General features: G+C 31.3%; 3 protein-coding genes across 3 annotated transcripts; 2 read left to right on the top strand and 1 right to left on the bottom strand.

The window, feature by feature from the left end:
- Positions 1 to 106: 106 nt before the first annotated feature.
- Positions 107 to 2,521, top strand: LOC135960484 (U3 small nucleolar RNA-associated protein 25 homolog). The gene is made up of 3 exons (XM_065511787.1): positions 107 to 469; positions 526 to 1,233; positions 1,295 to 2,521. The coding sequence occupies exons 1-3, from the start codon at positions 208 to 210 to the stop codon at positions 2,431 to 2,433; spliced, it is 2,109 nt and encodes a 702-aa protein (XP_065367859.1). The 5' UTR covers positions 107 to 207; the 3' UTR covers positions 2,434 to 2,521.
- Positions 2,522 to 2,703: 182 nt separating this feature from the next.
- Positions 2,704 to 3,951, bottom strand: LOC135960485 (deoxyribonuclease TATDN1). Its single transcript, XM_065511788.1, has 4 exons — positions 3,855 to 3,951; positions 3,619 to 3,798; positions 2,919 to 3,528; positions 2,704 to 2,852 (listed from the first exon to the last, which is right to left on the bottom strand). Exons 1-4 carry the CDS (start codon positions 3,898 to 3,900, stop codon positions 2,747 to 2,749), a joined length of 942 nt encoding a protein of 313 aa, XP_065367860.1. The 5' UTR covers positions 3,901 to 3,951; the 3' UTR covers positions 2,704 to 2,746.
- Positions 3,952 to 4,156: 205 nt separating this feature from the next.
- On the top strand, positions 4,157 to 5,056 carry Sgt1 (suppressor-of-G2-allele-of-skp1). The gene has a single exon (XM_065513425.1). It carries the CDS (start codon positions 4,255 to 4,257, stop codon positions 4,801 to 4,803), a length of 549 nt encoding a protein of 182 aa, XP_065369497.1. The 5' UTR covers positions 4,157 to 4,254; the 3' UTR covers positions 4,804 to 5,056.
- The last annotated feature ends 8,171 nt before the right edge of the window (positions 5,057 to 13,227 follow it).

Here is a 13,227-nt window from a genome sequence, read left to right as displayed (position 1 = left end):
GCATGAGAACGTGAAAATTATAAATCGCATGTACATATAATCAATTCCAAAATACACATGGAATTTCATATGTATCGAGTACATATGAAAAACATATCGTCTGATCGTACATTTACGGATAAATTCTTACACACGTTGTTCAATTTTGTTTACGATTTGCCACAGCATTTTTCAATGAATTTTCAATATTTATAAAATAAATAAAAAATGGGACAAATTAAAAAGCATAACAAGTTTAATCCCCACAAAAAGCAATATAAAAAACCAGTTATAAATAAAAAACATTTAAATAGTAAATTTAAACATCGTGGTAGTGCCACCGTAGAACTAGTAAAGAAACAAATTGACTTGGAAAAGAGTCGCAAAGAGAAACAAGATGAGCGGGAACAGCAACATTTCACGGAAGATGTGGAGGAAGAGGAGCCTATCAATCACTTTCAATGTTTAGTGGAAGATTTGCATACCAGTGGTAAGTTATTGCAATACAGTTTACAAGAATATGTAATAAATATGTGTATATTTTAGTGAAAAAGAAACCGGCCTTCAAGGAGAAACCTTTACAATTGTTGGGCACTAAGAAGACCAAACAAGAATCAAAACCTGACATTAAAGCTAGCAAATTAAATATTAATTATGTTCTACCTAAATTAAATCATTTCAAGGAACATTTACAAAATGAAATCAATGCCGAAGATGTAGAAAAACTTATTAGTGGCACTAGTGAAAAACTAAAAAGCACCTTAAGCTGGCCGGAAGTTGGCCATTTATATGTTACTACCCCCGACATAGCGCTCAATGAGAATAAGTGTTTAATTAATACACAACCACCTCCGGCCTTAGAAACATCGAGTGATTTAGAATCTGTTGGTTTGCAACCGTCTTTAGCTAATCGAGTAACACTACCTTTGTCCCAGCTACAAAGTGAACTTTTGTCACTTGTACAAACCTATAAAGATGTTTACTATCCCTATAGAACATTTGATAATGCTGAGCAAATACGTCAGGTTTATACCATTCATGCCTTGAATTATATTTTTAAAACCAGAGCCTGTGTGATGCTGAATACCAAGAAGATCGAGGAAGAAGAAAGTAAAAATAGCGGAATTGTTTTTGATGACATCCACAGAGATCAAGGTTTGGCTAGGCCAAAGGTATTAATTGTGACACCTTTTCGGGATTCCGCTAGTCGAATTGTTAACATAATGTCGGAAATTATCAAGAAAAAAGAAACAGGTAAGCAGTGAAAATAGTAAATCTTTAAACTAAAACTAAAATATTTATTACTATTTTTCAGACAACGATCAAAAGTCCATAATGAATTTTGATAGATTTCAAAAGGAATTTACCGGTGATACCATTTACTTTCCCAAGACGAATCCGAAACCAGAAGATTATGAGAAAACTTTTGGCGGCAATACTGATGACAATTTTCGCATTGGCATGTCTTTAACTAAGAAGACCCTTAAATTGTACACCGACTTTTATTCATCTGACATATTAATTGCCTCACCTTTGGGCTTACGTGTTACTATGGGTGGTAGTAGCAACACTGATGTAGAAAGTGATTTCCTCTCATCAATAGAATTGCTAATTATAGATCAAGCTGAATTGTTTTTAGCACAAAATTGGGACAATCTATTGCATGTTTTAGATCATTTACATTTGCAGCCCAAAACTTTAAGAACAACTAATATAAATCGTGTTCGGTCATGGTGTTTGAATGGTTTGTCCAAATTTTACCGTCAAACTTTACTATTTGCTTCGCATGAATTGCCCGAATTTCGCGGAGTATTCAATAATAAATGTTTCAACTACGAAGGCAGTGTACGTGTCTCAAATCCCATTATAAACGGCGATATACGTAATGTCATTGTACCTTTGTCACAAGTTTTCCAACGCATCGAATGTTCGGATATAGATCAGGTTTTCCAAACGCGTTTCAATTATTTCGTTAACAAGATATTGCCGCAATTTAAAAGCACCATATTTTCCCATACCATGATTTACATACCCAGCTACTTTGATTTCGTTCAATTGCGTAATTATTTTAAAGCTGAAAATCTTAGTTTTGTACAAATTTGTGAATATACGAAAAAAGAAAAAATTGCTCGTGCTAGAGATATGTTCTTCCATAGTGGAGCTCATTTTATGCTGTACTCGGAGAGATCACATTTCTTCAAACGTACCCGCATTAAGGGTATACGTCACATCATTATGTATCAGCCACCACAGTGGCCACATTTCTACTCGGAAATGATTAATTTAATGCATACATCAAATCAAAATTCACGAGATGGTTTGGAGGATTCAATGAGTATCACAGTTTTATACACAAAATATGATTGTTTACAATTGAATGGTATTTTGGGTAGTGAGAATGCAACAAATCTTTTGGAAACGGATAAAGCTGTTCATGTTTATGCCGCACAATAAGTCGTTAATGTAAAATAATTAAATATATATTTTTCTGTTATAAAATTTTTTTAATAAAAACAAAAAATAACATTAACTTTATAAAGAATGGTTTAATTTCTTGAAATAATCTTCTCCAGGTTAATATACATTTTGCTACTGTACTTCTCATATTTAGAGTGATTTACTTATTCATTAAAATTTAAATCATGCTGACATCAACTTGTTACAGCAAACCTATTTTCTCGATTTTGGGTTTAACATTAAGGGAAAATGTTCTACAGAAATGCATTTACCGTGAAATTGATCAATTGTTTATTTGATAGTTTATTTTTTATTTCGTTTTACTAAAGAATAATTTTACTGTATTTTCATAGAATATGTCGGCTAATTTATCACAAGGCTGATCCTTAACTCCAGCTATAACTTCTAAAACTTGTCTGTAAATAAAAAAAAATCATTCCAAATATACTACACCCAAAAAAACGTATTTTCATATTACATACATTATTTGACAAGGCTCACAACGCCCGTCTATCAGACTCTCAGCAGTCCATTTATCCTTCTTCTTAACGGTGGGAAATTTAGTTTGAACTAACTTACTGCCACCATGAGATGGACGTATGCCACACCAGGGACAATCCGTTTCTAGCATTATACGATCATTTGGTATTTTTGAAACAACATTAAGATTATCTTCGGTCTTCAGAGAGCAGCCATTAAGTCCGATATATAAATTCGGATGAAAATCAATTACTTGTTTAGCCTCTTCTAAAGTTCCTGTAAAACTGTGTACAACACCGCCGCCACAGGCATCTAATTTTGAGCGATTTCGTGTAAGAATTTCCATAAAGTCTTCGTGCGAATTACGACAATGTAAAAATAGAGGCAATTTAAATTCCTCTGCCAGTTGTAATTGTTTTTCAAAGTACAGTTTTTGTGTATCCTTTTCACAAAAATGTAAACGATCATAATCCAAACCACATTCTCCAATGGCAACAACTTTATTGAGATTAGTGGAAATTTTTGTTCGAAGTCCTTCGTAATATTGATCGGGATTATTTACAAATTCACCACATCTAGTTGGATGACAGCCCATAGTCACAAATAAACGTTCTGCATATAAAAATATTTTAAAATATATAAATATTTAATTTCTAGAAAGATTTTATTCATTTAAGGTGCTGCATTAACCTTAAAAATTACCATCTTTTGCAGCCATGGTTAAAGCTTCGTCAGCTTCATTTAAAGTGCCCACAGTTATAATCATTTTCTGTAGTCCTTGTAACCAAGACCTGTTTAATACCAACTCCAAATCATCTTGATGTTTCTGGGAGCCACCATAAAGTCCACGAAACATGGGATCCGTTAAATTAGCTCCAATATCTACAATATGAAACAAATTAATTTATGTTAACTATATAAATATAGAGCTTTATTACCGATAAATTTCAATGACATTTTCAATAAATTAACACTTTTTTGCATTAAAGTTATAAAAATAAAATTTAACAAATTCTTCTTCTATTTAAAAACAGAGATGCAATTAATTGATAACATTGGATTCATATATATTTGGCAATGCGATAAAGAGCGACCCTGTAATATTTATTAATCGTTTTATAAAACACCCTGTGAATTGGCTCATTGTTAAAACAGACACTTCCTAATTTCTAGAAATTGCCAATCAAAACAAAAACAAGAAACACAAAGGCAAAATAGAACATAAAAACCATAAATAACTTTTGTAAAAAAACTGATTGCTCATCTGTCGTTTAGAATTTGGTACTCTTTTGTTAAAGTTATTTATTGGGAATTTTACAATATTATCACATCAAAAAAATGTCCATACGTCATGATTGGTATCAAACGGATGCCAAAGTGGTCATCAGTGTGATGCTTAAAAATGCCAAAGATAAAAACTACAAAGTTGACTTTGAAAAACAACGAGTCCATATGACTGCCGATGATTATGAACTGGATGTCAAATTATTCGCACCCATTAACGTTGAACGTTCTTCCTACAAAGATTTTCCGTCCAAAGTGGAAATCACATTGGCCAAAGAGGTTGGCATACGTTGGGATTCGATGGAGGAGAAATTGGAACCTAAGCCCGTAATGGCGCCACCACCGCCTATACATAAAAAGAACTGGGACAGCCTGGCCAAAGAAGTGGAAAAGTCCGAAGAGCAAGAGGCTCAAAGTGAAGAGGCCTTACAGCGTTTGTTTAAGAAAATCTACAGTTCTTCCACACCAGAAGTACAAAAAGCCATGAACAAATCGTTTTCGGAATCCGGTGGAACGGTGCTGAGTACAAATTGGACTGAAGTAGGTAAAGACAAGGTGGATGTGAAACCACCTGAAGGGTGTGAATTCCGTAAATGGGAATAGTTGTCACTTAGAGAAGCCCCACGAGAAAAGCACAGAATGCTGCATGAAAGCTTGACCGAAAACTTCATGTTGAAATACATTCTTATAAAAAATTATTACAACTAATATAATTATTATTCTTAACTTTATTCATGTTTATTGTTTTATAAAAACTGAAATGTAACATTTTTATTTAAAAATAATTAAATCCCTACACTAGAGAATAATTTAATAATAAAAGAAATCAAATTACTGTTTGAAAAATATATACATATTTACAAGCTTGTAGCAGTCCTTTGTAAATAAATTTGTCTTGATTTGTAATTTGGAACAAATTTGCAGCAAATCAATTTTTTTTGTTTGCGAAACTATCATAGAATCAATGTATCCGTTTTGTCAAAAAAAGACAAAACTGTAAAATCAAATAAAAAATTCTAATTGATTAAACCAATTTCGATATTTTCCAAAATACCAAAATTTCCACTGTAACATTGTAGCAAAAATCGTTAAGTGCTGACATTTGTACATCATCCTCCAGTGTATATGAGTAAAATAAATTTCTTCAGAGATTTTGTCTATAAAATCTTTGTTTCTTATGAAACGAACACTATTTTTTGTTGCTGTAGGCTAGGCTTTATATAGTGACTCTAATTTATGTTGGATTTAATCTGTAAGTTAGAAGCTTTTAGTACAGGGGGTTATTATGTAATTCGATTCGAAACGAAACACTTTCGAAATACAATGCAAAGCATACAAATTCGAACGAATTTCTTTTCGAAAGGAGTACCCCCAGATATCAAATTAATGAAAAAGCTTTTGTAAATTTCAAAGCATATTTTTCAATGACCATAACTTTAAGAGGCGAAAGATTAGTAACCTATGATTTCAGATTCACATGTTTCTGAATCATATCCAATTAACGTAAAAGTATTTAAAATCACATTCATATATCGATGGCGATAGTTAGAAGACTTACTTGGTGCCGTCATATAGAAACCAAGAGACTTCACATGAAGTTAAAAGCATCTAGCCTTCACTGGTTAATAAGTGACCAATCAAAGTTAAGCCTGGACTATAAACTCACCCTGTATAAAATCATTTTAAAACCAATTTGGACATATGGAATCCAATTGTGGGGAACGGCCAGTAATTCCAGTATTGAGTTTATACAGAGGGCCCAGTCGAAAATTCTTAGGACCATGACGGGTGCACCATGGTACATAAGAAATGAAAATATCCACAGGGACTTGGAAGTGCCACGAGTTTCAGAAAGTCCGCGATAAATATATACTGAAACTGCAATCCCACCCAAATCCGCTTGCTCGGCTTCTCGCACAGAGCCAAACCAGATCAAAGCTTTGTAGAAGAGATCTACCACCCCGCTAAGATGAGGTCCATGCATCAAGCAATGCTCTCTTTAGAGAGCAATTAGTTTTAATTTTAGCTATAAGATTTAAACCAGTGATGTTCAAAAATAAAAATTAAGATGTATTGGTGAGAGAGCTACCCAGCAAACATAATGTCAAACACTTAAAATAAGAACAAAATAAAGAATGTTTATTGTTAGAATTTTTGCCAGATATAACCAATTTATTAAATTAATGTAATTTAAATTTTAAGGAAATAAAAGAATATACATTATACGGCCGAAATTCTCTCAAATTTTTTATTTATTTCTGACTTTGTTGTTTTGTGTTCAATTGTAATTGAAACGCGTGTGTTTGCTATGCTTCGTCCAAAAACCAACCAACAACAATGCTTAATGAATTTCTGAAAAAAATGAGACATTTTTTATGCTCTTTTAAAGAGAATAAGAATATGTGTGTTGTTACTCAGCGCGAAAGCATAATGAAATGAACATCATTGATTTAAACCAGTGATGTTCAAAAATAAAAATGAAGATGTATTGGTGAGAGAGCTACCCAGTAAACATAATGTCAAATACTTAAAATAAGAACAAAATAAAGAATGTTTAGATTTAGAATTTTTGCCAGATATAACCAATTTATTAAATGAATGTAATTTAAATTTTAAGGAAATAAAAGAATATACATTATACGGCCGAAATTCTCTAATTTTTTTTATTTATTTCTGACTTTGTTGTTTTGTGTTCAATTGTAATTGAAACGCGTGTGTTTGCTATGCTTCGTCCAAAAACCAACCAACAACAATGCTTAATGAATTTCTGAAAAAAATGAGACATTTGATATGCTCTTTTAAAGAGAATAAGAATATGTGTGTTGTTACTCAGCGCGAAATCACAATGAAATGAACATCATTGATTTAAACACTTATTGTTAGGCCTAATAATATAGGCTGATTCAATAAATAAATAAAAAGTTAAAAAAAAAATGTGAGTAGTTTAATTGGAACCGATTATGGCCTATTGGCCAAAATAAGATACGACCTAATTTTTTTTCTAAATCGTTTTTTTTTTACATATTCTGAGGGGTTACTCTGTATTGCGATGCGAAAGCAAGTTCGATGCGAAAGGTAAATGCGATAAGAATACAATTTAGTACTCTGTATCGTCTACGCAAACGCTTTCGCAAAATAAGTTGAAAAATAAGCAACACTGGTACCACAAAATAAACAATAGCGAAATGAAATGTCAAAACTTGTAAATAAAAATATTTTAAAGACATTTGTTTTCCATGCGAAAACGGAGTAGAGGATACCAATTGTTCAGTTTTTCTTTCGCATCGCAATAGAGAGTAACACCCCTGGTACACACAACTCAAGACTACCTCATTTAAAAAATTCAGTTTCCTATGTTCATGAATAACAGATTTGCAGTTAATAAAAAAAGCACTAACTCATTTCAAAACAAGTAAGAAAGTATGGTCGGTCAAGCCCGACCATATAATACCCTACACCAAGTAAATGAGTAAAAATATTTTTCTTTTAAAATATCAATAATTTATATTTTTGAGTGATTTTCGGAAGTGGGCCTTATATGGGAGCTATGACCAATTATGGACCGATCACCATAAAATTAGGTCGTGTTATTTATGTCTATATTAAAGTTAACTATGTTGAATTTTGTGTGTATACCAACATTTTTAAGCGACGTTAAAGTGATTTTCGGAAGCGGGTCTATGTGGGAGCTATGACTAATTATGGACCGATCGTAACAAAATTTGGTGACGTGAATTTTGTATATATAAAACTTATTTGGAGCGAAATTTGTGTAGATACATAGATAAATTAAACTTTTATGACCGATAAAGTCCAATTTCGAGGGGACATTTGTATGGGGGCTAGGTGAAATAATGGACCGATTTCAGCCAGTTTCAATAGGCTTCGTCCTTGGGCCGAAAAAGTAATATGTACCAAATTTTATCGAAATATCTTCAAAATTGCGACCTGTACTCTGCGCACAAGGTTTACATGGACAGCCAGCCAGCCAACCAGACGGACGGACGGACATCGTTTAATCGACTCAGAAAGTGATTCTAAGTCGATCGGTATACTTTAAGGTGGGTGTTAGACAAATATTTTTGGGCGTTACAAACATCTGCACAAACGCATAATACCCTCCCCACTATGGTGGTGTAGGGTATAAATAGTTTGAAGGTAAAACCCCTAACTCATTTAATGTTGAATGCATATTTTTTGGTTTATATCAGCGAAATGCAAACTCACACCACTACAGTTTTTCGATCTTGTAGTTGTATGAGTTGAGAATTATTCTCTGGCAAAAACAAAAACAACTAGCTGAAATAATGAAATAAACAAGCATAAAAGCGTAACACAACCTGCTTCTATCAATGCTCATGCGAGACTGACTGTTTTTATACAATGTGTGTGCTTGCGTACATGTGAAAATAAAAACAAGAGAGCTCATTTGAGAGCTCATTGCATTTCGCTGGTTTATATTAAAACAAATAACTAGGGGGCGGATTTATATGCAAATGCATGTTTTTTCTCGAACGTCCAAATACAATGTAATTATCTATCCGAATCACACATTTTGCTGTAAAATGGCATCGATTAGGGTATATAACATTCGGAACAGGCGAATATAGCTCTCTTGCTTGTTACAGAAATAATTTTAACAAATTTGTGAACAAAAACTAAATTTCCTCGAAATCCAAAAATTTCATACCGATCCCTGGCTGCCTTTAAATAGATACAACAGTTTAAATTTTAGTATGTATTCCCCATTTAGCGTTTAATAGAATCTGTAACGACTGACTGTTATATTCATCGTGTTTATAAACATGTCCATCAGGAATTAAACCACTATTTTTAAAAGGTAAAAACGTAGTCAAAAATACCGACATTTGACATTTCCATGGACATTCTTTTCTTCTTATGTTATTTTTTGAGTTATTTATATTTATACAGCAGATTTTCAGTTCATTGATTTAATTATATATCTAGATTAATTGTCCCCTTCCAAAAGACCAAACTTAAAATCTAAAGAAATATCCTGATAATTTGATAAAAATAGTTTTTTTTTCTATTCAATTTAATTACAAAATATTCTTCCACTTGAAAAAGTTTCTATCACGAGTTGTTGTTTTTTTGTTTGTTTTTTTGTTGTAGTTGTTTGTTTGTTGTTCACACTTTACTAACCAACCGGCAATATACTCATTCGCTCATTTTCATTTAGTCATTCAATTTACAACAAACTACGTCTATGACAGGGACAGCAAAGCAACATCATCCTTACAGGAACACAAATTTTGAAACATGTTCATTCGTTTAATGAAATACAGAAAACAAGAACAAATTTTCATTTCTTGCATACAAATAAGTCCTTAAGCCTTTTCTTTAAAAACATATTGAGTTTAAACTTAATAAAATAGAAGAAACAAAAAATAAAAAAACGAACATCAAAATTAAAATGAACTGTAGTAGTAGAGAAAATCACTAATAAAGCATAAAGTCAGCTTGACTACAATACAAAATGTGTAAAAAAAAAATCAAAGAGGATGCAGCCAGAAGAGTAAATCGATAAGAGAAAAGAGATTAATTATATGTATAAGTATCCTTATCAAAAGCTCTCACATACATTTCTATATTTACCCATTCGATACACAAGAGTAGTTGTATGTACAATGTCTTTATAATAAAAATCTGGCACATTGAAGGATCTTTGGCCAACCAATCTACTAACGATATTAAATTGTAGAAAATAATATCATCTCCAGGAAAGTTTGTCTGGTGGAAAATACAGTTAGGAAATTTGTCTTTAAGTGAAAAGTTTATTGAATATTTATGATGGAGAAATGGCCAATGTTAAAAAAAGTAAGTGTACATTATAATATTCATTAAATTCAATTAAATATTTAGAAGGAAGTAAGACAAATTAATGAATTTGAAAATAATACGAAGTATTGAAGAGAAAGTGATTATAGGCAATTTTGCATTCGCTTACATATACAATAATTAGAGTTAACAAGTTTACATTTATCCCCATTAATAAAAAAACTACACCTGCATTTAGCTATAACCATAGATTAATATACACAGATTGTAAACTTAAAGACCTAACTCAGTTGTTAAAATCCTATGTGGTGAGAATGTATTAGTAAAAAACAAGTAAGATAGCTATATTCGGCTGTGCCGAATCTTATATACCCTTCACCAAATTATACTGTTACGTTTTAAACTTTTCAAAACGTTGGTTTATTTCCTTTAAATAAACCGGATATTTTTGATTGCAAATAAAAGCCATTTAGTAGTTTGAAAATTGTAACAACTCTTTATTTATTTAAAATGTACAACAACATAATTAAATAGTCACTCAGTGTTTTTTTATACACGCTTATAAATTCGCAGAAATACAGACACACTTTATAATGTACCTGAATTCACTTGAAAAATACAGCATACTTTAAGGCACTCAGTTGATGTTTATTCGAATAGCGTCTCTGATAAACTGCCTAACGACGGCAACCTCTGAAACTATTTATAACACTGCCATCTGCAATCTAGATTGTTCTTTAACTGTCAAAACTCATATATTCGAAGCCTAGAGCTTTCTTATAATATTCGAATTCGAATATACGAGTCGCAGCAAACATTCAGCTTTGCCATACTTAAGATCAATGATCAACTGAAAGCTTTTATTCAATGTTAATAATGCCCACAGATATGTTACAGTTTGAGAGGCACTGCTATTTGAAAGCATTATGCTACTTTTAAATAAGCCGTTAAAATCGTTATATTTGAATTCAAGTAAAATTTCGTAACAATACTTAAAAATATTTTTTTTTTAAATTTTAATTTCCAATTTTTTTTTTTAATTTTTTAAAAAAATTTTTTTTTGGAAAAATAATTTAAGACAAAAAAATATTTTTTTGATTACAAAAAATTTCGTGGTAAAAAATATTTTTCCCGATTTTGACCCATTGTAGGTCAAACATATGGACTTTGAAATATCTATCATTAGATATCCATATTGTCTATATTAATGACTTAGTAATCCAGATAAAGATCAAAAATGGGTAAAAATCGATTTGTGCCATTTGTGGGCCGATTTTGTCTTCCCTATAGATCAGCGAGCTGCAGTGAGCTCTCAAATGAGCTCTCTTGTTTTTATTTTCACATGTACCCAAGCACACACATTGTATAAAAACAGTCAGTCTCGCATGAGCATTGATAGAAGCAGGTTGTGTTACGCTTTTATGTTTGTTTATTTCATTATTTCAGCTATTTGTTTTTGTTTTTGCCAGAGAATAATTCTCAACTCATACAACTACAATATCTAAAACAGTGATGTTCAAAAATAAAAATGAAGATATTTGGTGAGAGAGCTACCCAGCAAACATAATGTCAAACACTTAAAATAATAACAAAATGAAGAAAGTTTAAATTTAGAATTTTTGTCAAATAAAACCAATTTATTAAATGAATATAAATGAATATATACATTATACGGCCGAAATACTCTCAAATTTTTTATTTATTTTTAACTTTGTTTTTTTGTGTTCAATTGTAATTGAAACGCGTGTGTTTCTATGCTTCATCCAAAAACCAACCAACAACAATGCTTATTGAATTTCTGAAAAAATGAGACATTTATTACGCTCTTTAAAAGAGCGTAACAAATGTGTTTAAATTTTTTAAGCAATTGTTGTATGGGATGAACATCACTGATCTAAAAACTGTAGTGGTGTGAGTTTGCATTTCGCAGAAACGAAAAATAAGAAAATTGGATTGTAACTACATACTTACTTACTAGAGCTGTATATAACGATTGAATCGTTTATGCAATGAATTGTAATTTTTGTAATGCATTCGTTTTTTGTAATTACGTATAAATGTAAAAACAATCATGGATTTTTTGTAACAAATTTTGACCAATAATTTTGAAATCGCGATCAGAAATAAATTGTTTTTTGTATCGATGATTCGGAATCTAAAGATGACCGTAAACATCATTATCTTAAAAAAGGAGTAAATTGACATCTAAACTATATTTTTAAGCATATTTGAAAGTGTTTTAAAAAGTTCGCTTCGCCACCCCAATCGCAATTAAATAAAACATTTGCCCAATTCACAATTGATGTCGTAGTGTTGTAGCATTGTATGTCATAAATATTTTTCAAACAAATTTGTCGAAACAAAAACAAAACATTAATAAAAAAAATTACGACATACAACGATACAACGCTACGACACCAATTGTGAATTGGGCAATTATTTAATAAAATAAAGTTGATGTAGTTTTTAAGGATATGCCATGATATATGCTTTTGTCATCGATATTGTAATGATACAACATTATATTATAATGCATTATACATATAACATTGGATGAGATATTAGATATGCCAGTGAACTTGATAGTGGTCATTATTAATCAGGTATTTTCCATTAAGTTACAAAACATTTATTTTGATAGATATCCAACCAAAAAGCCAAAAAAAATGTTTTTAATTTTTTTTAAGGTTGAAGAAATAGCTATTTAAACTATTTGCGACATAAGGTAATAAGTTACATGGATGAGAAAAAACACATGTTTGACCAAAATGTAAAATTTCTTGACCGATCTTGTTGAAAAATCGGGTATAAATTACTATGCAATAGGACTAATTTTTGTGCAAATTTCGGAAGACTTCGGGTAATGGTGTACTGATTTGAAATTAACAGAGTTTTATTTATTGATCGTACTTTATACGCCAAGGCGTATGAGTACTATTCAATTGCATAAAAATAAATCATACGTACTGTTTCATATTAGAGTTTCGAAAAAACGAAAATATTAAAAACTGCGGTTTGGGTTGAATTATCTGGATCTAAACTCCTGCTGTTAGGCCTGCTTTTACAATCCAAAATTTTTTTTTGAAAAATGTTTTTTTTTCTAATTTTTAGCATTTATTTTGAAACATTTGTTCAATATTAAATTTATTCAAGGATTGGCCACTGTTAGCTATGACCTTTTCCCATCTTTCTGGCAACTAGTGATTATAAACCGGTTAACCGGTTAAC

Source organism: Calliphora vicina, chromosome 5, assembly GCF_958450345.1.
Source record: "Calliphora vicina chromosome 5, idCalVici1.1, whole genome shotgun sequence".
Lineage (NCBI taxonomy): Eukaryota > Metazoa > Arthropoda > Insecta > Diptera > Calliphoridae > Calliphora > Calliphora vicina.
Note: the sequence above shows the minus strand (reverse complement) of the source record. Positions and strands in the feature narration are given on the sequence as shown.